The following is a 26122-nucleotide window of genomic DNA, read 5'->3' as shown; positions in this document are numbered from 1 at the left end:
CTGCCAGGAGGGGACAGGATGGGGCCTGCGGCATCGCCACCAGCTCCAGAATTCACAGAGCAAATGCAGGGAAGGGTCTTAATTTTCCTATGAAGCGCTTTCCGATATCCCCCATGGCACTGACCCAGCCCCGCCTCAAGTCTGCAGCTCCGTCACGGGAGGTCTCAGCAGTTTTAGGTCTAAATCAGATGGTTTGGGTTGTTTGCAAACACTTTAAAACCCAAGGGTGGTTTTCTTGTTTGTTCAGAGCAGATGAGACCCCGCTGGTGACCACAACCCCTCGGAGAGGTCCCTGCACCACTGCAGCTCTGGAGTGCAAACCCAGCTGCCAGGCAGATGCTCTTGAGCCACGATTTACCAAAATTTCCCTTTCAAGCAGCAAGTGAGGGGCAGCACCGATGCCCCGAGCCGCGCTCTGCCGCAGCACTCCTGCCAGAGCAGGGCTGCAGAAGGAGCCAGAGAAGCTGAAGCCACCCAGTGCCAGCCCCATGCCAGGTCCCGGCGGCCGTGTGTCACCAGCACAGACGGGGCAGCACCGCAGGAACCCCCTTACACCTAATTAGCAGCAGAAAGGCTGCGCACAGCAGCAAATACACCCAAACACACCCACCGCCACCACCACCTACCTCCAACCAGCAAGACCTCCCTGGTTGGCCTCCTCAGCAGCCGGAGTCCCTCAGACCAAGACTTTGACTTGGGAAAATGCCTGAATATTTTGCGAATTCTCTTTGTTACGAGCCCAAAGCAAGCGGCTGCCCCCGCTTTCCCATCTGTCATCCTTGCGAGGGGAGATCGATAACCTCCCAGGCCCGCGGAGCCAGGCCGGCAGCTCTTCAACGCCGAACGCGGCCGAGATGCAACGTGCATCGGTGCAAGTTACGTCCCCTTCCACGAGAGGCCTTTCCTCCCACGGAGATAAAACACCGACATTGTCCATTTACAATCTGCTGCCATTTGACGGATTTATTTATTTATTATTTGAGCAATGAGGCAACATGCAGCTCAGAGCTTGTGCATCTCCGGGCTTGTCCTGTTAGCCATGGAAAACTTTCTATTTCTGGGGCTTTTTGCTTGATAAGATAAAACAATCCAACGGAAGAGATTAGAGAGAGAAAGCGCAGGACCCAGCCGTACGCTGGGAGGGCTCTTTCCAATACCCTCTCTTCACTTTGCGGCTTTTCCCCTGCAGCCTTCTAAAGTTTAAGGAAAAAAAAGTCCCCAATGTTCAATCAAAGGTTAATTTAAAGGAATACACTGAGATTAACTACATTTATAGTGGTTTAAACTCTGCACACATTAGCTAGGTGCTTAGATCAATCCTACAGCTCTTTCACAGCATCTATCAGTTACAGCTATACCAAGTGTGAAATGATGGGCTGGGACACGAACATCAGTTTAACAGCATGCTTGAAATTTGTCACTTTGTACCCTCTACATCACAACTGTCCCCTCTCTGTTCAGCCTTCCTCTTACAAACAGACCAGGTTTCCAGCACCCTGCACAACACATTCTTGCTTTTATACTGGGAGTAACAAAGATAAAATTTAACTAACCCTAAAAATCACACCAAGCAGCATGAGTTAAACACCACAGGGGACTTTCTTATTCACCCCTTGCTGTCCCAACACCTATACAGCATCTCTACAGCTACGCGCATCCCTTCTTCCCACACCAAGACCAGCAAACTCAACTAAACCTCCTGGGCCAGGAACAAAGCAGAGGGAGAAAAGAGACAGCCCCAAGACTAACCTGCAAAGTAAGAGCTGGAGCCTTGGCTGGTGTGTCTCTCCATAAATCCTTCCCGAGGCACCGGACTGGATCGCAGTAAGAAACAGGTCCCTGAAGACCTGAGCGGCTCCGGGAGCCCCGGCAGCCTGTCACACGGCTCTGGGCAGGTCACCGTCCCTCCCCACACCTCCATCGGCCCCGGGTAAGCGAACGCCCTGCCTCGGGGAGCCTCAGCGGGCGGGATACACCCCAGCACCCCACCCTGTCCTCGTCTGACCCCAGCAGCACCCGCCCGGCAAGCACCATCCCAACCTGCCCGAGTCACCTGGGAGCAGGAGAAGCCTCAGGAATCTGTCTGGACCAGCTAAATAGGACAGAAATGCAAAGTACTGTGGGTCCTATGAACTGTCAGCAATTACTATTTACAGTGCCAAGACCAGTGACGCGACAGAGCGTGGGAGGACGTTTTGGAAGAAGAGAACATGAAAACCCACCATGTCCCGGAGAGCGCCAGTGGCACGAGCAGAGCCCTGTCCCAGCGAGGCTGGGCTGTGCTTTTTAAGAGTGTCCACACCTGCTAAAGAATCCATTACCTTAAGCAAACAGCTACTTGAGAACCAGTGATATTAGAACTGTAGTTTGCTCCACAAACAAGAAAGAGAAATGGTGTGTGTTTAACCAACTCGCTCCTGAAGGAACCAGGTCCTGATTCAGCGCAGCACTTGAACACAGAATTAACTGCTCTGAGAGATAAGGGTGGCTTCACACCAGAGGCATAAACCCAGATGCACGCTGAAGTGCTTTACTGAACCAGGTCCATGTCGCAAGATCTACAGATCAAAATCTGACTTCAGGTACGACTGCATTTGCCACCAAGATCATCAGGCAGGCGCTGGACGTGCTCCGGGGTTTCCCTCGAGGCAGCGCCTCACAGCCAGCCCTCCCAGCAGGGAAGCACGAGACCTGGAGTGATTCTCTTGCAAAGAAGCACTTCAGCCAACAATGTCCTGTTCTGGTAACACCGTGGTCACCAAAGCCTGGTCCCGCGCCGCCGATCGGGGAGGGCACCCAATTCCAGCTGGCTCTGCCGTGGAGACCACAGCTCCCACTGACAGACAAACCAAAACTGTTTATGGTCACTCCACCTGCAGCGGATGCATCCGGCTTAACCCGCCTGGGCCAAAGAAAAACCCCACGGGACTTCATCAACACCACCCAGGAAATACATGGGTGGTAAATCACATCCCCAGCTGCCAGGACGAGAGAGGCCATGGGCACGGGGAAGCCCCACTGGTAGGGCCATGGGGGGCTGGCACATGCTGGGGTAAACACCCCGGCCAAACCAGAGCACCGAGCAAGGGGAAGGAGTGGACACGCCGCTGAGCGGTCACTGGGATGGGTCTTACTGCTGGTTTTGCTAATGGCTGCAGTACCAGAAACAGGAATTTCAAATCAGCATCTGCATCACAGGTACAGCAAGGATGAGAAACTCCCCCAGGAAGAACCAGTCCGTCCCAGGGTGAACTGGGATGGAAAGGGAGCAAAGCAGCTGACCCATACACAGGTTAGGCTCTCACATAATTTTTCTGCCTTAAGCCACGAGATTCCTGGTTGCCAGTGACTGTCCCACCCCGTGCAGCATGGAGGGACCCTGAGTCACCAGCGTGATGCTGCCAGGAAAAAAAAAAAAAAAAAGCAAAAAGCGAAATAAAACACGCCGAAGGCTTTGAAGCTGCATTAGTCACCACTGCACTCAAATGGCTGCGCTCCGCCCCACCAGAACAAACGCCAAAAAAAAACCCACAGCAAAGATGCACCTCTGCAACCTGCCCGCCCAGCCCCTTCTCCCCAGCCTCTCGTGTCAGGAAAAGCTGCTGGCAGCGGGACACATTTACACTCCTACAGTGAGATTTTTTTTTTCTTTTAATATTTATTCAGGTTTCAAAAGGTGCCAGCAGCACAAAGCCCCATACATTAGATAGGAGATATTCAAGACACAGCATATAATGGCACAGCTACTCCTCATGCCCAGCTGCACTCACTTTGAGACTGAAAACAAGTATTTTTAACAAACACCAGCAGGACGGCCCGGGCTCAGCTGCTCCCGAGCTCCCACCTCCCCATCCCTTCGCACCGATGCCAATGGGTGCAACATGTTTGATGTCTGTCACACACAGGACCGACCCAATGGCTCCCAATAAAGGCAGGGAAAAGGCTCCCAATGTCTCAGACAACATCTGCATCAGCCCCAGACGCAGCACCCGTGGGTAGGACTTGAGCTAAAACCTCAGGAAGAGTCTGTTTGCCACCTCCAAAGTGCTCTGGAGCCATGGGACCGGTTCGGGACAGCCTAAGCCCGTCAGACGCCTGAGAAAAGCCACCCAAGGGGATCATTTTCATGATTCCGGGACATCACAGGTCTCTGCCCCCACCCCTTCCACCAGACCCCCGTCTGGAAGAGGAACCACAGAGCACGCGTCCCACGTTCATCTTGGAAAGACGGCTCCACGCCGCTCGAGAAAGGGGAAATGCAGCCGAGGGGGTTTCAGTGCGTCGCTGGTTGGCATGAAAACCACATGGCCAAATCCCCGCCCTTGCTCAGCAGCAGGACCAGCTCCCCCTGCCCCTTCCCTTTGCTCTGATTCCCCTCTTGCTAGAGCCAGGCACTGTCCCACCCCCAGCCGCCCCAGACACCGTGCCCAGGGCACAGACAGAAAGGGACCCTGACCGTCTGGGGGGGGAGGCGGAAGAAATACCACTTTCCTGTTCTGCTGAAGACAACCAGATCTGATGTAAATAAAAATGGGCCAGAATTGTACAAACAAAAACCTGAGTATCCTCAGGCTGCAAGTCAAAAGCAAACAAGCAGTGACTCTGCATCAGAAGAAAAAGAAATATTCACCAAGGGAGGACAGCACACCCTGTCTGCGGCTCTTGGGTGTTTTCAGAAGGATGTGCTACTGGGATGACAGGGAATGCACAAGATGTTACAAGCATCTCCACTGAAGTTTCCCTCCCCCCCCCCAGCAACACCGCCTGGACATTTGGGGAATTTGAGAGGCAGAACTACTCCCACAGTCCGAATGATTCCCCTCTGAAACAAAAAGGGAAATAGAATTATTTAAGATTTGTTTCAATATAACTACGGAAAAAAATCCTGCCAGAGGAGGAGTCCCTCAAAACAATTATTTATAGTATTTGCAACACCACACAGTTCTGTGAATTATTGCTTCAAAACGCACAGCCCAGTATGTCACCGCACACGTGAGCCCCGTGACAGCTTTGCAGGATGGCTGGTGAAAGACAAGAGCCCCGACAAAGTTTGTTTTGCTTCAAATAATATTTCTTTAAGCACGTTCATTCCCACATGTGCTCCTGTGCGCCAGGCACAGCAAAGCCGCCAGCCCCAGGGAACATACTGGCCCTTACTGGGTGTTGTGGGAGTTAATCAGGAACAGCAGGCAGAAAGCAAAGGTACACACCAGCAAAACATATTTACTTCTCCCTCTTTCAAATAACGCACCATGCAGCAAGTTCACCAGCCCCGGCGTATTCCTGTGTCACGTCGTGCTGGTGACGGCTGGGTTACATTTAATTAACAGCAGTCAGTGCTAAAACCTTAATGCGATGCAGCAGGGCCATATGGTGCCACGGTCTCTCCCAGCTGCCCCTCACTTCCAAACGGCACCAGGAGGCACGTGGAAGAGCCCTGCTCGCGCCGCGCAAATCACCCCTAGAAACGTTTAATTGATTCATAATCTAAGGAAAGCCAAGCCTAAGAACCAGAACAGGCTGAGCGAGGGACTAATTGCCCCGGCGAGGCTGGCGTTACGGCACGCGCCTGGCATAACCCCCCAGACAAACCAACAAACAAGCAACGAAGCCTCCTCGGGAGCTGCCAGCTGGGCAGCTGGCCCAGGGCTCCTTCCCTCACCCCAAATAACCGCCAGCACCAACTCCCTGCCTCCACCCCGGCCCCGAGCACCCTCGCCCCGCACGGCCCCGCCTGGCTACGCGCGGTCTATGGGCACAAATCAAAAAGTCCAGAGGCTCAGCTGACCCTGACCAGCAAATCCCGCCGGCAGCAGGAGACACACCGACGGGACGAGGGGCACAGGAGCCGTTTCACTGGCGGCACACGCTGCTGAGTTACCCGTGACACGCGTTCGCTCGAACCCCCTCTGCCCCGGCCTCCTCGCTTGCCCACCCGGCTGCGACGCCCAACATGGGTCACCCCTGGCCACGGACCACACAGATGCCCCATGGCCCCAGAGCAGCACCCCAGGGACACAGGGCACCCACGGCCCCTCATCTGGCCCCTCCGTGTCCCCTCCCACGCGATGGGAAGATTTAATCTCTCCTGCGGAACACCAGTGACACGGGAACACGTGTCTTAGCGACGCTCACCGGCGTGAGCGCTCTGACCCGAGGAGTTTGGGCAAAACAAGGTGTCTGACAGATTTACTGTTTCTAGAGGGATTTACACCTCAGCGTAAAGCTTTACAAACACGAGTCCTTCCTGCTCACAGAGATCTGCTGCCCAACGCCGATGCCAACCCCTCCACCACCCTGCCCGTTAACCGATAATCTTTTTCCCAGAAAAGCTTCATTTTCCCAAATCCACCCGGCAGCACCTCACCGCACCCTGTGCCCAACGCCCAGCCCCGACCCCAGGGACCCTTTTTGGGGAGACCCCGGCCCGGTCCCCATCCAGCTCCCGGAGCGCAGCACCGCGGGGCACCGGGGACCCCCCCCCGCAACTCCCGATGAAGCCCAACGCGGTGCGGACCCCCCCACCCCCCGCAACCCCGGTCGGTCCCCTCGGGGCGGGTCGGGGGGGCTCAGAGGCGGGGTGAAGGGGAGGGAGAGGGTCCGGCGGGGCCGGTGCGGGGGGAAGAGCGCGGGCAGGGGTGCGGGCAGACGGCAGCGCGGGATGAAGCACCCGCGCAGAGATGCGGGCAGGGCAGGGGTGCGGGCTAGCGAAGCGCAGGCAGGGTGCAGGCAGGGGCAGGCAGCACTCACAGTCGCAGCGCAGGGCGCGCTCCCGCACCGCCTCCCCGCACAGGTCGCACCACCCGCGGCGCGGGGGCCGAGGGGCGAAGCGGTGACCGCGGCCGCGCTCCGCCGGTTCCCGCGGGGCCGCGAAGATGCTCCGCACGTCGGGGAGCGACCGCGGGGCTCCTCCGCGCCGCCGCCGCGCAGCCCTGGGCCCCCCGGGGGACCCCGGGAACCGGCCGCCCATGGGCTCGGGGGGGCACCGGCGCAGGGAGCCGGGCACGGAGGGCGGCAGCGGGCGGGGGCACGGCCCCACCGCCGGAGAGGCCATGGGGCTGCGAGCGCCGGGCGGGCGTGGGGCAGCGCAGGCGCTTTGGGCCGGTCCCGGGGGGGGAGGAGACACGGCGGGGGGGTGGGGACCCGGAGCGGCCCTACCGGGGACCCCTCCAGTGGAGACACCCCCCTCCCCGCCACGGAGGACCGATCCGTGGGTCCCGTCCCCCAACGTGGACACCCCCCCCCCCCCCCCTCCGTGGGAGCGTTCCTCGGGGAAATTCTCCCCCCCGGGGGGCTCCCCTCCCCGCGGGATAACCCCCCGCCCCGATCTGGGTCCCGCAGTGGGGGTGCACAGCCCAAAGCGCAACCAGGGCCACATTCCCCCCCCCTTCCCCGTGTCCCCAGCTTTGCCCCCACGGGAGCCGTCAGATCACGCGCGGAGCACGACACTAAACCCGGCCGGTGCAAACCCACGCGTGTGCGTGGAGGGGGCTGTAAGGGCAGCTGGAACAAATTCCCCCCCCCGCCACGGGGACAGCGGGGCTCCGGGGCGACGCCGCGGGCAGGGAGCCGGAGAAAGTCTCTCTCCCAGATGAGGCTCTTGTGGTTGTGGGAAATGCGAAAAGGAAAATATTACGGCTGAATTCGGAAGCGACTCCGAGGAGGGTCCAGCTCGGAGGACACCCGTGCCCGGCGTGCAAAGCTCTCCCGTGGGCAAAGGAGGGGGGCACGAGTGGGGGGGGGCTGGCCCAGGTCTGCGTGCTGCTCTACCACTGATTGCGGAGTGACCCCCCCCCCTCCTCTGAACTCAGGGCTGGATGCGAAGGTCCCCGTGTCACCATCACCACTTGGTGGAAGGTCCCTGTCACCGTCACCCCTTTCCCCACCGGCTGGAGGAGCCACAAAACCAGCTGCTGCCTTTTCCCTGGGTCTGGCTGGAGCCCAGCGCACAGGGAGGGGGACACGGTCACCCCGAGTCGTGCAGGACGAGACCGGCCTCGCATTGCCCCAGCTGTGGTCTAACCCAGACCATCCCTCCTGTGCCACTCGCCGTCACACTGGTTTGAAATTCATAACTCGGGCAGATCTGCCCCTGAATTTGTTCAGTTTGCATGAGAGCAGCCGGGTGACGAGGTGGCTGCAGGGAGCGCAGGGCTGGGCTCGGTGACTCCTGGCTTCTGGGCTCACGGGGAGCTGAATTTGACGCCTCTCATGAATTCTTGACAACAGGATAAATCAAGGATATCTCAATCCTTTTTAAGGATTTTAATTTGAAGGACAGATTAAAACACTGGCTCTGAGTTACAAAAGACTAGCGCCGTAAGCAGTCACTAATAAGAGCTTCAAACTAAAGGAACAATAATGCAGCTTGAAAAATTCTAGTTTTGTTCTGTGCTAAGCAGCAAGATTAATTTTTGGAAGGCGTTTTTCTTCCCCAGTCAGGATCCTGATTCACATTCATGAGTCCTCTGCTCCTGCCTGAGAGCAGCAGCAGGTTTATTCCTGGGTAAATTGTTTCCCAAAAACTTGGTGTTTTATCCTGTGTTCTTCCCAGGCCAATTAATAGTATAAGGAATCACCTGCAAGAAAGCAAACGCCCTTTCTGAGGGCAAAGACCCACCTGGCACTTGGCTGGGAACCTGTTAAAACCATTGTGGACGTTTGCTTTTCCAGGGCCATCCCAGGGCATGCCTTCAGTCTCAGTTTTGTAGCACCAGGCAGAGGGGATCCTTGTTATCCTCAGCTGGCTCTGCAGGTATTCAGGTCTGACAGCACAGGAAGCTCTTTTAGGCCAAGGGTTAAAATATTTGGGGAAAAAAAAAACAAAAAAACCACAACAAACTAATTAACATTGGCAGGAAAACTTGTGTTTCATTTGGATTCTGGGAGTCCCCTTCGCAGCTGCTGTGTTATGGCAGTTTAGGCATGACAAGGGCTATTAGCGAAAACTCTTTTTTCTTTTTGCCAAGAAATAAATCCCTTTTTGTTGAAGCCAAACATGTTCCAGGTCAAACGCTCAGCTGGTACGAATCAGCGCAGCTCCACTGAATCCAAGGAAGTGCAGCAGGAGACTCTGCCCGGGCTCCCTGCCCTGTTCCTACAGGGGATGTCAGTGAACTCAAGCTGGATTAAAAATAACGTTCGTTATAGAACTAGGAGAATCCTAGAAAATAATTTGCGGGAGAAAAACTTATAAGTGATGGCTTAGTTCCACCTCTTCTACAGTAAGCAGTTGGGTTTGACAGTCAGGATGTTGGTTTTACAATTAAAATGAATGGGATTTTTGGTGCCAAATTGCACTCAGGAAGGTTTCCTGGGTGGGGGGAGCTCCTGGGGGCACTTGGCTTGTTCTTACAAGAACGCAAAGCCTGGCACAGCCCTGGAGCCGCCGCTCCTTGCTCATTTTGCTGAGGCTCGGGGCAGCGCTGCCGCAGGATGTTCAGCTCCAGGGATGCACCGTTTTGCCTTATGTCCCCATATGTCTCCCAGCAGAGGTTAGAAATATTTGCTGCCACATTCAATTCGAGGAGCACCCCCGGCAGACCCCCCCCTTGCCCTGTCCTTGCCGCAGCTCTGCCTCTGGGCACTGTCACATAACGTGAGTCTCAGGGGCTGGGGACAACTTCTGGGCAACCAGAAGGGCCACTGCAGGCCCAGGCTCGGCCAAAGGCTTTGGGTTTAGCCAGCTCAGAAAAGAGGCTGGAAAGGGAACTGGAGGAAAGGTGAAGGGCAGAGGCGGGGGTTGTGCTGTCTCCTGAGGGACAGGTCCAGGCAGGCTCGGAGCATCCCCACTGCTGCTGAGTCAGACACGTTGGCTTGCCCAGACGATGGCTCAATCTCTCCCTGCAGATGCACAACCAGTCCCTGGGAGATGCAGCGAGTCCCTTGCCCTTGGACTGTGCTGGTGCCGGTCCTGCCAAAGTCCCAGCTCCCCGATTCCTGCTCCAACCCCCTTTAACCCCAGCAGCCAGCCACAGTTCACACACTGGTCAAAACCAGGCAAACACAGAGGGAAGGGCTTTTGCAGGGGACAGGAATGAATCCCAACGCTCATTCCTCCTGCCAGCGCAGCCTCCCAGACCACAGGGACAAAGGGATCTGCGCTTCCCACCAGCCACTCGCTGCCACCACGAGCCTCCGTAGCTTGGTCCCCTTCCCAGCCAGGGGGTTTGGAGGGCAGGGGCTCCCCGGGGAGCCCAGGGAAGGGATTTATGTGTCTTTGCACCTGTGTGTGCCAGGGAGGGGTGGGAAGACCGAGGGAATGCTGCCCATTGGTCTGCCAGGAGCCTCAGCCCAGGGACGGTGCTCCCCTCCGCTGCGCTACGGGGTGTGGGATCTGGGTGACAACCCATAAATCACACCAGGGACAGGCAGGAAGAGGTGGACGGTGGGGCGGCCTGTCTGACTCTTCCCACAAAGAGCTCCTTGATACCATCTCCTGCTCGCGCCCCCGAGACCCCAGGCTTCCCGTATCGCTGCTCCGCACACTGCTGCTGGCGAGCAGCTGACTCAGCCGATAACCGGAGGATTACGGCTCCTCGTAAAACCCAAGGTCAAAAAACAGTCGGAAATTCAGAGCATCATAACCAGCCCTAACAAAGGGCTGGGTACAGCCCCAACGTGAAGCATCGGGGTCCTTCCGCAGCTCTTTGCGCTTCCTGGGGGGCAATGAGGTGGGGGGTAACATGTTTCCCCTCCATCCTATTTCTATGAAGTGTAACAGCAATGAAGTGTTGGGCATGTCCTTCCCAGGGCAGCTCCAAGTGCTCACAGCCTGCCCCACAGAGCACGTTCTCAGGGCCCTTCTGTCCCCATCCCATCTCTGCCACCCCGGCTGCTGTCACCTCTGCAGCTGAAAGCATCCTTTCACCCTGCGTGTTAATGGCAGGGGTGGCTGCTTAAAATTTCTTTTCATCTTTCACCTGAAAGAAAAAGAAATATCCCTGCTTCTCTTGCAGAGATGCATCTGGAGAGGGCTCGTGGGAGCCCTTTCACCTGAGATTTTGCCTTGGCATTCAGTAGCATGCCCAGGTTCGGTGGCTGGAGCCACAGCTTCAGGACAGGGTTGTTTGGAGAAGGTACACACCCCCACGTGCATAAACACAGAGCTCAGCTACATTTATAGAAACATACCAAAAAAAGAGAAGCTTCCCTCGGCTTCCCATTCCCATTCCCCTCGGCAGCCCAAACACGGGGCTGGGCTGGAGGTCAAGCCCTGAAGCAGGAGGAGAGGCTGCAGCACCCGCAGGCAGAGGTCTGCAGCTCCCACCTTCCCCGTGCTGTCGCCTCCTGGGCAGAGCACTGGAGCCGTCCTGGCCTGGATCCGGGCTCTCATCCGTTGGGAGCAGCATCCCTCCTGCCCTGAGCTCCTGCCCTGCTCCACGAAGCCCCAGGGAGCAGAAGTACATTAAAAGTGGGAGTAATCCCTAAACGAGTAAGAGGACAAAAGATAATTTATCTGTCTAGCCTCTTCTTCATCTGACACGGTGATACAGAGAAGCTAGAAAAACATGAAGTCCTTCAAGAACTTTTTAAAAGAAAAAAAAAACCCACAAAACCAAACCAATTTTCTGGTCAAACTTTCAAAGGCTCAAGGCTTGCAAGCCACTCAAAGCTAATGCTGGTGAACTGTGCAAAAGTGCTGGAGTGGAGAGGTAGGACACAGAGAGCTCCTCAAACACGAACGTCAAACGTCTCCGTCGCTCTGGACCCAAAGTGCTGTAAGTGTTCCCTGCTGTGGAAAGCGTTTTTCTTCAGCAGCTGCAAATTCACCACGTCTCTCAAACACCAGGAGTGGGGGCAGCCCCACTTAACCTGCAGGAACAAACCCAAAGGCTTTGAGGCTAGAGAGGGGTAACCTGGGCTCGAGCAGTCCCAAACTACAATTTGGGCTGGGCACTAATCTTTGGGCTTGTTCCTGTGTCTCTTGGGATAAGCTTTTCATATCGAAACCACACCAGACCTCTCTTATCCCCCTTTTCACAGTGGACACGCTGCAACAACACACTTGGCCCTATAAAACCCGGACTGGGGTGAATCACCAATTTCTTTTTTTTCTTTTAAAATCTGATCTGAAACTCTTTGGCATTTTGATACGTATATTCATGTTGTCGATTTGCATTAAGATCCTCAAAAAAAAGGCTGCAGAGGAAGAAACCCAGGGGGGTTTGCCAGCAGTAAGATGCTGGGTTTTGCACAGTTTCATCCAGGAACGGAAAGCATCCACTTCTCCGTGGCCATCAGCAGCTGACACCGCTGAGCAGCACAGGAAAAAGGCTGGAAAGAGGGTGTAGATGTGACATGGCATTTTCAGATAGTGCTTAAACTTCCAAGAGAGATAAACTCTCTTCTGCTGCCAGATCACGATGTAAACGTGGTGCTGTTAAAACCCCCGTGTGAACCACCCCATGAGCAGCTGTGGCTGTGCTCAGCTCCCCACGCCAGAGCTCATTCCTGGACTCCCAGGGAGCCCACCCAGTCCCACCGCCCCTTCCCTGGGCAGCACGGCCACGTCCTGGTGTTAGGGGCAGGAATTGCAGCTCAGAGCAGCATCTCCGGGGGCTCTCACTCACCGCTCAATGATGCTGTTGTTCAACTGGAGATCACAAGTTACTGACCTCATCTGCTCCAGCAGCTCCTGCATCCTGCCGGGGACACAACCAGCCCCTTACCACTGTGCTGCTCAGCCTCCTGCTCCCCACGGAGCACCTCCTGCAGAGGGGCTGGCTGAGCTGGCAGGGACCCCCCCACGGGTCACTGAGCAGGGATCACACCCGCAGGGACCCCCCCACAGGTCACCGACTCGGGATCCCACCCGCAGGGACCCCCCCACGGGTCACCGACTCGGGATCCCACCCGGCAGGGCCATGGTGTGTGCGGTGGCGAAGGGTTTAACGCAGCCTGTCGCAGCCCTGCAGGCACCAAGCCCTCGCCCCAACGCTCGCCCTGTTGCTCGTGCAGAGGACGAGCAGCGGGAGGTCCTGCTTCTCCCCAGGGAGCTGGGCTGTCCGCAAAACCCCCTTCCAAAAGACTCACCGAAAAGCCATCTCCTGGCATGCCTGGCTCAGAGGGATGGGTGAAGGCGCGGGAGGAACTGGGGCCAAATTCTGTTTCTCAGTCTGGAGAAACCTGTCCAGAGCCTGCAGAGATGGAGAGAATTGGCAGCCCCTGGCCAGCAGCGGGCTCTTGGCGGTGGTCTGAGCCCCGGTTTGAGCACAGTGTGCCTACCCCGGGACAAAACACGCCTACGTACTCACACCCTGCACAGCCACTTCAGGAGAAACAGAATAAAATAACCAAAGAACCATCTACCAGGTGGCTGTGCCTCAGGTAGTCCATGGTGAGAGCTGGAGGTGAAGCATCCCTGTCCTCCCACTGCAGTTCCCATTTATTGGGTGCAGATTCCCCCGTGCCAGGCCCTCCTCGGGAGCAGGGGTGCCGCTGGCAAAGCTTTACCCATTCCTTGCTTGTGCAGGGAGGGAAAACAAGATCTCCAGTGTGGCTCGCCCACGAAGAACCGCAGCAAGTTGTTTAAAACTACTCGGGTGTTTCCCTACTTTACGCCCGCGCTCATGCACGCGGCGGCGCTGGGATCAGGGAGCAGCGGCGTTATCTGGGAGCGGGGAGAGGCCGAGCAGCAGCATCCCCAGGCAGGAGCCCGCACAGACACCTACACCCTGCAGACAGTCCTGGCACTCCATCGTCTCCACGCTGCAGGCGCTGATGCGGTTGCTGAGCCTCTTCAGATGCTTCTTTATCTCACAAACTTTCCTAGAAAGACAAACGACAATGAAATTCCCAGTCAGTGCTCAGCAGCAGTGTGGGTCATTATATTTTTTGTGTGTTTTGCTTGCTGCAAACCTTTCTGGATCTAATTTAAAATCCTGAAGGAAAGCAAATGAGTCACAACAGTGTTGTAATTACAGCTGCAGCTCTGCTAATAGCCACCATAGGCCAGGTTATCCAAACAACACTAAGCAAATTAATTAGGGGAAGTGCTGCTTATATGAGAGGCAGCTCAAGCCCATCACTTCTGCCACGAAGTGCTGCGCAGGCCGGTGCTCTGTGTGCTGTGGAGGACTGAGCATCTACTCCAAAAGGCTCCTTGGTTTTGCATTTCTTTTCCCATGCTCTCCTGTCACATTTGGAGCATACGAAGGTCAGAAAAGTTCCCCCTGGAGCACATCCTTGGGGGCAGTCTCTCTGCAGGCAGCACTGCTGACACCAAAGCCCACCAGGGCTGAGCTGGGCCAGGATGGTGTCACCAGTGCCCCCCCCACACTGCCCCAGCCTTGGGAGAAAATCCACCGGTGAGTTTTTGAGGGGCCAACTGCCCTGTTCCTGTCAGGGTGAGGGGCCCCAGGGTGGAGGTGCCATGCACCCGGCAGGCGCGCCGTGACTTGTATAAAAAAAGGTTTGGTTTGGCTTTAAAAAAATAAAGAAAGAATATTTGAGGTGAATGGTCCACCTCCAGTCCCCAGAAAAACAGCCACCACACCACAAACCCCGGCTGCTAGCAGGAAAAAACTCAAACCAGGACAATTAAAACTGAAGTAACAATAAATTAAAAATATCCAGTTGTGACTCATGATGCCTTCTCCCTAAGGACAGAAAAACACATACAAAAATACTCCAGAAAAACATGAAGCAGGTTTTTTCCTCCCTGTGAGCAGAGGTAAAAGCCCTGCTTTAGTGCAGACGGGGCTCCTGCGCTGCACGGATTTCGTGGGGCTCAACACCCAGAGACAAAATTCCCCCCGAAGCCAAGGGGAGATTTCACTGCCCCGTGATGGGACACGGCGGGAGGCGACTTTGGGCAACAGCTTCCGTCCCCGAAGTGAAACCTGCCCGTGGGCGAGGGGTTGCAGTGTGGAAACCCCCGGCTGCACAGGCTGAGGCTGGGAGGGGGGACAGGGCAGGGGACAAGGCAGGGGACAAGGCAGACACTGCCCGCTGCTCCTGGGGCATTCCTGAGCACCTGAGACAAACTTCTAGCCTAAAAATCCGCCCCCCCAGCAAATCCTATGCAGGGCTACTCCACACAAGAACTAAGGACTAGGTCAAAAACCAGGTTTAATTCTAAGGCATTACAGAAAATCATTCTCCTTCCGCCCACACCAGCAGCCCAGGGGAACGGATGCTCCTCTCTAAAAGCAACCTTGCAATAAAAATCCAATTTCTGCAACATCCTCTTCCCCTAACTGCCTCCCCCTCACCCCTGCTCTTTGCTGCTGTGATAGGCAGTGGATTATGCTCAATCACTGCAAGGTAATTTGCTCTTTGCATTATTCCCCAAACACCAGTTACCAGAAAATCATTTCTAATAAGTAGATCTCTTTGTCTCAATAGCAATTTTGTCCCGATGAAATAACCTCTCCCCATCAGAGAGCGAGGAAACCAGCTGCTTGAACTCAAGCTGGAAGTTCAGAGGGGTTTTTTAAAAAAAAAAAAAAAAAACAAATTAAAACAACAGGGCAGAAATACATGGCAGAGGATAAGAACCAGCATACACAGCGGGATTTCTAGCAGTCACACAGAGCTGCTTCTTTAAGGGTTTATTACCCCTTTACAAGTCCCTCAGCAGCAGTTGCCAACAACATCATCTCCATCCGCATCCCAATATGTGATCAATAGCAGACGGCGCTCGGAAGCCCTGGTCATTGGTGGGTTACTGGAAAATCCCCCTCCCAACCCTGCTGGGGTCCGAAACCTCGAAACCCCGGGGGGAGAACTGGGCAGGGGCTGGTACCTCATCCTGCTGCCGTGGAGGGCCAGGGCCTCCTGGTACCGCTGGACACAGTCGTCCTGGAAAATCAACAGAACCTTCCTGGCCAAATGCCCTAAATTCACCCTAAAAACGGGGAAAAAAAAAAAAAAAAAAAGAGAGAACACCATTATTTCCGTAAATGTATGAAAGTTAGCATTGCAGTTCTCATGGCAGGAGACCTGAAGCTGACAGCCGAATGCAGAAAGAGGGACTGGATGCTCAGTAATGAATTTTGCATCAGTATTATAAAGAAAACAAACCCTAATTATGATGAAGAGGAGAGGGAGGTTTCGGGGGCCAGGGGGCCCCAGGCGGGGCTCCCAGCTGGGCTGTCATCCCCACCCCTGGGGCACTTCTGAGAAGTCTTTGCCTTGGAGATTAAGGCAAATGTCCAAGGTTAGACTGAAGATAAATTAAGATAAAGGAGCTGCCTGTTAGATTTTACCACCCCTGGTATATATTGAAGTGTGCCTTTTATTTCTTGCCCATGTTAAATTCCCCTGGTTTCGGTGGAAACCGAAAGGAGGATTTTTAAAGGTAAAAAAGCCATCAGACACTTTACTCCCACTGAAAGTTAAGCAGATCTGAAAGCACAGACACTTCCTAAACCAGCATCTCAGCAAATAAATGGCCACAAAGTAAGTTCTGTGTGAGCAATAGCCTGAAACGTGCTTATCCCCACAGTCTAAAGCAGGGATTTGGCCCAGCAGCAACTCCCTGTCCCCGGGTCCACAGAGGTTTTCTCACATCTTCACCCAAAATAGCTCGTAGGTTGAAAACTTTGCTGTGAAAGGTCCTGCATCGATGAACCATCACAGAAGCTGCTTACAAGTGCCCTCTCTCAACATTAGCGACCCAGGAACATTTTACGCCCCCTTAGGATTCAGTCAGAAACACCAACCACCTGCCTGGCCCAGCACAGGGCAGGTCCTAGAAAGGGGAGAGGGTTGGGACTTACTTATCCAGCTTGTGGATTTGTTCCTCATTGTAGCCCAGCCCTGGGGAGGAAAGACACCGGTCACTGCGCATTGTCCCATTCCTAACCCGATAAATGGGCAATTTCACAACACACAGAGATCACTCAAGGGGTTTTTCAGGACTGCAGCCCCTGGGACTCCTGTCTATATAACTGCTAAACCCAGCAAACTGAAATAATTCATTTTTTCACCAGGCCAGCACAGGGACGTCGCTGCTGCAGCCCTGCACCTCCTGCCCCCAGGGCCACTGTCCCCATCACTCACGCAGACACGTCCTGGCCTTCTTGAACTGCTTGTAGATCAGCTGCATCTTCTCCAGGCAGCACTCGATCTGCCGGATGCTGAAATGGGGACAGGGGAGGAGGTGTGAGGCCCCGCAAGAAGAGGGGTACGAGGTTGGGGTGAAAATAGCACTTTGAGGTCAAATCTGAACACAATGACACTAGGGGACACTGCTGCTACCCATGTCTGTACACAGGGACATCACATGATGTTACACGTGTGTGCACGGGGCTGGTAAAAGCCGTTTGCAGCGCGGGGCTGTGCCTGGCTCAGCGATGTCCTCTCAATCCTGCTGAGAACAGTGAAGCGTTGCCAGGGATTTTGGTAAAACTGGCGCTACCAACCTTTTGTCTTCGTGCACTTGTTGCCTGTGCTTCACCAGTTCAGACAAAACGCCGTCCAGCGCCCCTTGAAAGTCAAAGATGCTGTGGGAGCACTGAGAGAGCTCCTCGGCGACCTGCAGATTGGGAGGAGAGGTTGGGGCCGGCTGCTCCCAACGCTGCCCGCACGGAGCCGCCCGCGGGGGCTCACCCTCTGCAGCCTTGTCTTCACCGCGGCCACCTCCTTCAGCGCCAGCACCCCACTGCCTGCAGGAACAGCCTCGAACCTGAGGAAAGTCAAAAAATCAATATTCCTTAAGCAGAATATAAGCCAGAGGCAGGTGTCACCTGGGCAGAGAAAACCCATCCGGTGGTGGAGGCAGCGTCAGACCCTGGGGGAGCCGGGCGGTGGTTTGCTCGGCCAGAAACTCAGCGTTCGGGGCGTCGGATCTGAGCCACAAGATGCAAAGTGCTGATGCGGTAAAAACTCTCCCTGTTGTGTCCAATTTGTTCCAAAATTATTAGTTTCCTATCCGCCGGCTTTACGCCAGATCAGATGTCTGCCTCCCTGCAGCTGGCACGAGAGCGCAACGCCGAGCGATGCGGGCTGGCGAGTCAGCAGAAATAACGCCTGGTCCAAGGGTGTTGGAAGGGAGGGAGAAACCAGCAGCATCCAGCTGCAGCATCAGTGCCCTTGGCGGGGTCAAGTCAGCGGGAACCACGTGTCCCTATCTTTTTAGATGAAATGGAAATTAAGAGACTTGCTAGATTGAAAAGGACAAAAGAACAGCGACCCAGCGGCAAAGAATTTTCCACTGCAGCAACAACACAACAGAAAAGCAAAATAACTGTGGGTTACTTTAGATAAAATGGGCTCAGCTTTCCCTGGGGCAGCGCGGGTGGGAATGGCTGCACCGGTTACGCCAAGGACAGCCCAGGGTCTCTCTGTCATTCGGCCGCCGATGAATGTGCGTGCCATTAGCGGAGCCTCTCGAAGGGAAACAAGAGGCATCTCCTCCCGGCCGGTGGCGTCAGGCGGGATCTGGCTCAGCGGGAGTGCAGCACGATGCCTCAGCTCTCCGAGGCTGCAGGGAGCGGGGCCGGCGATAGTGGCCAGAGCCCAGAGGGGACCTGGCAGCTGATGCCATCCTGCCCATTATTTTAACTCTGCTGGCAGCAGCAGCTCTTTTTCCCTTTCCCACGAGCTGGCGGCAGCAGCCCCGTCTCCTTCCTGCACTTACTCTGCGGCTCGCGGGCTGTAACAGCCTGAAAACCCTGGAGCAGGAGCCAGGGAGGGAGGACTAATCCTGGGCTCCTGTGAATCAGGGACTGATTATTGAAAGCTGAAGCAAAGAGGGAGAAAAAGCCAGAGTGGCTCATTTCCCGCAGCCACCACATACAGTGAAAAAGCCTCTTACCTTCCAGCTACCAGCTTATTCCTAGAATTTTACTTATTTCTGATTATTTGAGAGTCCCATATCTTATCTGCAGCAGCCTCAGGGCAGCACCGGTGCCTGCCGCAGCGCAGCGCCTGCATCCCCGCGGCTGCAAAGCCACACTTACAGCACGCAGGTCTTCACCTCAGTGAGCTGCAGGCAGGTGAGCACCGAAAGAGCCCCTCGCCTCTGCTCCAAAATCCTCAAGCACTCCATTTTCAGGTTCCCCCTGCCAAGAGAGAAAAAAGCCCGTCCAACGCGTGTTCCCCAGCAGCCCCACCTCCATCCTGGGGCCAGCCGCGCATGGTGGGGGGTCAGGATGGAGCTGGTGGCTCCTCTCTGTCTGCTCATGAGAAAATGGGGGCTGGATGCACGTAAAACGGGGCGCAGCTGCCAGGCAGGGGGGCTCTCGCCTGCTGGGCACTGTCCTGCTAGTGCACAAGTAGCTCCTGCCCCGAAGGGAATGGGTAGGACAGTGAAAATGCACAGTGATAATGTTAATAGTGATAGTAATAATAATGATAATAGTAATAGTAATAAAAATAATAATAGTAATAAAAATAGTAATAGTAGTAATAAAAATAATAGTAGTAGTAATAATAATAATGATGATGATGATGCTCTTTTCCTCAGCATCTCCTAAACTGAAAAAAGTGACTCAAAAGTAACAAATGAGGACAGGAGCATCCTCACGACACTAACTGGTATTTTCCTGCAGGTCCAGACCCCTCGCAGCCTGGCACACGTGTCCCTGGCCCGCGGCCACGCTGGCCGTTGTGCTGTGCTCCCTTCCAGTACCCCCTGACCACATCCCAGCAGACCCACTGGTCCTGCACTGCTTGGCAAAGGCTGGAAACGCCCCCCCCCGAGCGCTTTAACTCCCAACATACAAATCTCCCAGTGCTGGGAGGGGACAGGTCACCCCCCACCCTCACCCCAGGGGCTCTGGCACTCACATCACCCACTGGAGACCTCTGGCCAGCAGCTCCCGGCAGCGCCGCAGGGCCTGGGCGATCCGCAGGGTCTGGTGTGCGGCCCCCACCGCGCTCTGCGAAGCAAAGGGCACTGCCGGCGGCTGCGGTTCCACGGCCGGGGGTCCCCCCCCACCCCGAGCAACACTGACACCCCCACCTACCTTGGCTGCGCCGCAGTCGGCCACCACGTCCACCTTGGGGACAAACTTTGGAAACTCGAGTGCCGCTGGAAAGACAGACAGCGGTCGCGGTGCTGTGGGGAGCGAGCTCAGAGCCCCCGCGCCGCAGCTGCGGACCCGCAGGGACAGCTCAGCCCCGCCGAAGCAAACCCCGCAGCCGCTTGGGGTGTCGGGCACAGGAGTGGCTGCAATGCTGGAGGCTTCGTGCAGCCCTCCAGGATATTTTGGGAACGTGGACAAAGGCACAAAGTGCCTGCAAAGGCCAGTGCGGCGGGTGGCCATGGACCAGCGGGGAAAACTGGCCCTGAAATCTCCTAATCCTGCCCCGGAATCTCAACCCCTTCACCTCCTGCTGTGCGTGGGAGTCTATTTAGGAGAAGAGGGAATGGCCTCAAGCTGCGCCAGGGCAGGGTCAGACTGGCTCTTAGGAAGGATTTCTTTGCAGAAGGGGTTGTTGGGCGTTGGAATGGGCTGCCCAGGGCAGGGGGGGAGTCCCCATCCCTGGAGGGGTTGAAGAGTCGGGTTGACCCAGCGCTGAGGGATCTGGTGGAGTTGGGAACGGTCAGGGTGAGGTTCATGGTTGGACTGGATGATCTACAAGGTCTTTTCCAACCTGGATGATTCTGTGCTATTAGGAAAATAATTTAAGCAAATCTCTCTTACAGCACCCACCCTGCATGACGTGATGCATCTCCAAGCCCACGGTACTCACGGTCTCTGTATCTCACTCCTACCACATCTTCTGGTTGCTCAGCGGTGCTCAGCAAGGTCAGAGGGTTGTGCTCTGTGGTTTTGCAGAAATTATGAGCTTGCAGATTAGGATCCAACTCATACAGATGACCTTCAAAAAAATATTCTTGATGGTGAGGGGCTATATTTGTTTGTTTGAAGACAGCATCTAAAAACTTGGTGGTACTGGAATGAAAAAGAAACAGAAGAACAGGGAATAAGCAATGAGGCAAGTTTTTACAGTCTGCTGCCCTCTTCGTGTAGCAAAATAACCCACAAGGTCAGCGGGACCCCTCGATCAACCTCCCCTGGGGCTCTCCGTGTGCCAGGCCAGGAGCCGACAGCTCCTGGTTAGTGCACTCCCCAGCAAAGGCTGGTTCAAGTTGAGTTTGGTTTAACCTGGTTTAACTGTGGTGCAAAGGGAATGGGCTCTCCCCTCAGGTTCACCTACTGAAACAAGGGGTGGAGGCCTCTGAGCTCGATTCCCAAATTCGCGTTTAACACGGCCCTGCCATCCTTACGTGTTGTAGGAGTGGATGTAGATGCGATGCAAGGAAGCTTGCTGCAGGGAGAAGACATCAACCACCATCCTGTGCAAAATGTCATTGGTTTCTGCAAAAAACTGGTCGAATCCCCAGCATTTCTCCTGATCCACCTCCAGGATGTTAGCCAAAATGGGTATCAGCTGGTCCTTCAGCCCCCTGCAGCAGCAGAAGAGATGTTTGCACAGACCAGCAGAACCCTGAGTCCTAAATGCGGTGACTGGGGGGTCAGGGAGAGGCGCAGCCCCTCTCCTGCGGCCGAGCTCCCATACCACGGGGCCGCTGCCCCGTCTTCCACCCCCTTTTCCCGCCTGTAAAGCAAAGACCTGGTCCGAGAGCTCTGACATCTGCAGATGAAAAGCTCATCTGCCTCGTTAAAGCTTCTCACGCTCTCTGCAGCGGGATCCAGCCGCGGTGCCGGGACGTGAGCCTGGCAAAGGACACTCACATGGAGAGCCGGCAGGTGATGGGCAGCTCGTAGCCCCACTCGATGCTCCCGTTCTCCTGCCTCTGCACCCCTGCGATGGCTCCAGGAGGCTTCTCAGTGGTAATTTTATACCTGTTGAAAGGAAATTGCTTGCAGCTGAAATGAGCCAAGTGGCCTCTGTTTGAGCTCTTGGGTTCAGAAAGGAGGGAAAGGGCAGAGCATTGGATGGGCTGGGAAAGACATGTTTCACAGACAGAAAAAAAATGCACAAGGAAAAATACTTCAAGAAACAGTCAAAAACTTTCAAGCAAACATTAACCCTGCTTCTTCTTCCAGCTGTTTAGCCACAAAGTCACAAGAATGCATTCTGAGGGCAAACGTAAACGGAGCACAGATCCTTTACCACACTGCACACGCACGCTCTCCACGGGCTCCATTTCAGGACTTTCTAGGCTATACAGGATTAAACGAGTTGTAAACTACAGTATGTAGTCACACGGTGCCCAAGCCACAGCCATGTCGTCCCACAGCCCCACGCAGCAGCCCCCATCCTCCCCACTGGATGTGATACCTACATGATCTCCTTGTTCCTGCGGGGTCCCCCGAAGGGGACGAAGGGGAGGCTGCCGGTGGCAGCGTGGTAGAAGGTCACGCCGATGCTCCAGAGGTCGACGGTGACCCCGTACGCCTTCTGCTGTCGCTTGCGCAGGACCGCTCGCTCGTACATGTCCGGGTGCTGTGGGGGGGAGCAGAGAGCGGCACTGCCTTGGGCGCTGGGACCGAGACCTGACCGCTCACTTCGGCCTCTCCTACTGCTGGATCCTCCAAACAAAATGTTGCCTGTAACTCTACCCCAAAAATGCTGAGCTCCCCTCTTTGAAAAATGTGGCCACTTTGAGGTTGGGCTCTCCAGGTCGCTGCTGCTCTCTACGAGTTGCCTAGCCGTTGGATGGAGGGATGGGGACCAGCTTCCCCCAGGACTCCCAGGGGTCACCAGAGCAGTGCCACGCTGTACTCAGAATCACAGAATCCCAGAATCATCTGGGTTGGAAAAGCCCTTGAAGCTCCTCCAGTCCAACCATGAACCTCACCCTGACCGTTCTCAACTCCACCAGATCCCTCAGCGCTGGGTCAACCCGACTCTTCAACCCCTCTAGGGATGGGGACTCCCCTCCTGCCCTGGGCAGCCCATTCCAACGCCCAACAGCCCCTTCTGCAAAGAAATCCTTCCTAAGAGCCAGTCTGACCCTGCCCTGGCACAGCTTGAGGCCATTCCCTCTTGTCCTGTCGCTTGTTCCTTGGGTCAAGAGACTCATCCCCAGTTCTCTGCACCCTCCTTTCAGGGAGTTGCAGAGGGCCATGAGGTCTCCCCTCAGCCTCCTCTTCTCCAGACTAAACCCCCCCAGTTCCCTCAGCCGCTCCCCATCACACCTGTGCTCCAGAAGGATACTCACGAGATATTCCTCCGTCCCATAGACAGACACAAACTTTTCATCATCATCCAGCTCTCGGGCAGCCCCGAAATCCGTCAGCTTGTAGATGCTTTGCCCATCTTCCCCCATCAGCCGCATGATGTTCCCGGGTTTGATGTCCCTGTGGACAACGCCGTTCTCGCGGAGGTGGTTCATCCCTGCCACTGGGCACAAGGGGGGAGGCAGCGTTTTTGCGTGGGGTGGGAGCAGTTTGCCTGCAGCTTCTCGGGCAGGGCTGTGCCTGTGGCAGCAGGCAGCTGCCTGTCACGGGCTGGGGGTGCAGGGACCCCGCCCCCCCTCAACTCACCCACACACTGTAGCACAATGAGGAACTCAGACTCGGACAAGCCAAAGGTGTTTGCCGGGTCTTCCAGCACATTCAGCAAGCTGCCGCTCGAGCAGTACTCCATCACCAGCACCTTCTGCTTGCTGCTGCCCTGCGGTGGGAGCCGCCATCAGTGGCCTGTCCCCTCCCCTCCCCGGCAGGACCAGGTCCCCTCCCTTGGTTAGTGGGTCCCTGGGTTTCTCCTGCTCAGACAAACCAGTGCTGGGGAACGTCCCCGCTGTGCCACACGCAGGTCACACCCCTGCTCCAGCCCAGTGCACCCAGTGCCCCTCTGTGCTGAGGGACTGGGCTTAGGCTTGATGTAGAGCCAGAGGGAGGTGGGAGGAGAAGGCAGCCTGGGACCACTGCTCCCCTTCTACAGCTCAGACCAGTTCCCCTGCACCACTGGTCCAGTCAGCACAGCGGGTTTCCGAGCTGAGGCCCCACTTACCGTCTCCTCCACGGCAAATAATTTGACAATGTTTTTATGGTTCAGCTTCCTCAGCATCTCGAACTCTCTCATCTGGACCTCCTGGGGCCGGAGGTAGCTGGCGTTATTAAACACTTTCACAGCAACCAGCTCCCCTGATTTCTGGGAAAAGAGTAAACAGAGAAAAAGGAAACGGGAGGTGACGCCATCCGCGTCCTAAGCAGCTCCGTCAGCTCCGTTACTGCTCCCACATCCCGCTCGGGATGCAAACTACACTGACAGTGTAACGTGTTTTCTGAACAGGCATCCCACAGCCTTTGTTTTCTCCACTGCAAAAGCAAAGCGCTGTTATTCACCTCCCTTTGCTTCCTGTCCCTGAAGCCCACGTGCTACATGGCAGCGTGTTTATTCAGCTTCGTAAAAAGTTTATAGCTGGGGCTGAGGCTGGCAGCTCCCCACCTGCTCTCCGCGGGACGGGGCTGTTTCCAAACCATCCTTGAAGCCGCCTCTCCTGCCCCACGCCGTGCGGAGACAGCTCGCTCAATAAACTTCAAAGGCCGGTGAGGCGGAGAGTCTCTATTCCAAGCCTGGCAAGTGTTTGCATGAAATATGCAAATCGCCAAGGACGGGGTTTTCAAAACCTCTGGGCATTCCCCTGAAAACAGCTTCTTCCCCCTGCGACGCACGGGAGAGCCGGCACCCGGCGAGCAGGACCCGGCTGCGACCACCCTGAAAACTGCCCTCGACCCGCAGACCCGAACTGGTGCTTGGGGGGGGAAGGAGCCAAAGGAAAAATGAAAATAAAACCCAAAGCAGCTCCCCCCTCAATGCCACTGGCAGCTGGGGAGCTCCTGGGAGGGCAAGCAGAGAGGAGCACGGGCATCCCCGCGCCGTGGGGCAGGAGGGCTGCGGGGGCATGAGGGCACAGTGGCTTTGGGGTGGCTGCCCCCCCCCTCCGCTGTCCCCGCTCACCTTGTTGCGAGCTTTGTAGACACAGGCCGTGGCGCCTTGGCCCAGGAGGTCCTCGGTGCTCCAGAGGTAGTTTGGGGTGCTCTGCATCTCCAGCAGCGCTGCTGCGGGTCGGGGGGAAGCACACGGGTCACCCCAGCGGGGGGCCACTGGCCTCTGCCAGCCCCGCCACCAAACCCCGGTGGTTATCTGTCCTCACCCAGCGCTGCACGGGGAAAAAGGCAGCCGCGGGCCATTAGCCCTTGGCAGGCAGTCGCTGGCCTCCTACCTCGCCAGCGCCGAGCGGGCAACACCACGCGAAGGGCTGCGCATGGACGGAGCTGTTAGCGCTGCCAAAAACCACCCTGTCGCTGGGACCTGTCGGGGCTGGCAGTGAAATACTGACAGATGCAAAAAAATTACGAGCAAACAAATGCAGCCGAGCTGCAAGGTGGCGAGAAGCACCTCCCCGCCCCGAGAACAGAAACCTATGGGATTGCAAAACCCGCTCTGCAAGCATCAGCTTCAGCTGGAGGAGGAAATGCTTCAGCTTCCTGCTTGAGAAAAAAAAAAATCCCAGAGTTGCAGCCATCCCCAGGCGTGCTGGGCTCAGCAGCCGCTCCGCTGGCTCAGCGCCCGCAGCGGGGATGGATTCTGGCAACAGCAAACGGTGCTGAGCACCGGCCACCCCACAGCCCTGCTGGGGCAGGGGGATGCGAAGGAGAATCAGCTCAGAATCTGCATCCAGGGGCTGTGTCCAGGCTTCGTTGGCCATGTCGGGCACCCACGGGCCGTGCTCGGCCCCGGCATGGGACACAGCGTCGCACCTCGGGATGCGTTTGCCATCATCTGCGGCCACTGTCTGGCTTTGCGGAGCCACTGGCTGCTCTGGACGGGCGCCCACATGCCGTGCCAGGGCGGTTTAGCTCAAGCCGTTCGTCTCCAAGAGCTGCTGGGCAGGAGTTACAGGGCCCAGAGGGTTCCCACATCAGTGCAGGGATGGCTCCTGCAGCACCGCAGCTCCCATCCCCAGGGGCAGCCCTTGAGCAGGTAAAACTACTCATAACAAAGTGCAGAAGAGGAGAGAGGAAGCAGGTGCAAACAGAGCAAACAGCCCCAATCCTTCACCCTGCTGCAAACCCAGCCCCCGTGCCTGTGAAGCAACGGATTCGGCCCAGTCCCAGCGCTTGCAAACGCTCCCCGAGGGTTTCAGAGATGAGCAAAGGGCAGAGGGGAGATTTCGGGGCATGTCCTGGCTCCAGCCAGGGCTGGTCCTGAGCCACTAGGCCAGCGCCACTCTCACCAGGAACCATGC

The 26122-nt window shown here is 56.1% G+C and overlaps 2 protein-coding genes across 6 annotated transcripts in view; both read right to left on the bottom strand.

The window, feature by feature from the left end:
* RASSF5 (Ras association domain family member 5) overlaps nt 1–7054 on the bottom strand; it is a 32510-nt gene extending 25456 nt beyond the window's left edge. Inside the window, exon 1 of one of the 2 annotated variants that reach the window (XM_074849956.1) lies at nt 6751–7054. In XM_074849956.1, the coding sequence (XP_074706057.1) occupies nt 6751–7054 (304 nt within the window). Of the gene's footprint in view, nt 1–626; nt 792–6750 lie in introns of those variants that run through there. The other variant, XM_074849957.1, reaches the window with a different exon arrangement.
* Nucleotides 7055–11435: 4381 nt separating this feature from the next.
* IKBKE (inhibitor of nuclear factor kappa B kinase subunit epsilon) lies at nt 11436–25273 on the bottom strand. Of its 4 annotated transcripts, XM_074850192.1 has the most exons (21): nt 25028–25273; nt 24832–24932; nt 23881–24021; nt 23412–23541; nt 23087–23268; nt 22208–22368; nt 21654–21764; nt 21185–21364; nt 20647–20849; nt 19917–19981; nt 19738–19829; nt 18909–19010; nt 17557–17632; nt 17370–17482; nt 17008–17084; nt 16725–16764; nt 15749–15850; nt 13674–13770; nt 13036–13139; nt 12573–12644; nt 11436–11814 (listed from the first exon to the last, which is right to left on the bottom strand). In XM_074850192.1, the coding sequence occupies exons 1-21, from the start codon at nt 25062–25064 to the stop codon at nt 11781–11783; spliced, it is 2220 nt and encodes a 739-aa protein (XP_074706293.1). In that variant the 5' UTR covers nt 25065–25273; the 3' UTR covers nt 11436–11780. The 4 variants fall into 4 exon arrangements, with proteins under 4 accessions (XP_074706293.1, XP_074706291.1, XP_074706292.1 ...); XM_074850190.1 differs by having other exon boundaries at nt 19738–19981; XM_074850191.1 differs by having other exon boundaries at nt 19738–19981; nt 25097–25273.
* Between the last annotated feature and the right edge of the window lie 849 nt (nt 25274–26122).

This window comes from Strix aluco, chromosome 25 (genome assembly GCF_031877795.1).
Source record: "Strix aluco isolate bStrAlu1 chromosome 25, bStrAlu1.hap1, whole genome shotgun sequence".
Taxonomy (NCBI): Eukaryota; Metazoa; Chordata; class Aves; order Strigiformes; family Strigidae; genus Strix; species Strix aluco.
The sequence above is the reverse complement of the archived record's forward strand: the minus strand, read 5'-3'. Positions and strand labels throughout refer to the sequence as shown.

What these genes read in the sequence shown, in the direction of transcription:
- IKBKE (XM_074850190.1), bottom strand. Translation starts at nt 25,064, where the DNA reads ATGGCCCGCGGCTGCCTTTTTCCCCGTGCAGCGCTGG. An exon ending in TCTACAAAGCTCGCAACAAG is followed by an intron (nt 24,022 to 24,831) that starts GTGAGCGGGGAC and finishes CTCTTTTCCCAG; the next exon opens with AAATCAGGGGAGCTGGTTGC. An exon ending in AACAACAGCATCATTGAGCG is followed by an intron (nt 11,815 to 12,572) that starts GTGAGTGAGAGC and finishes TTGTTCCTGCAG; the next exon opens with GTTAAGTGGGGCTGCCCCCA.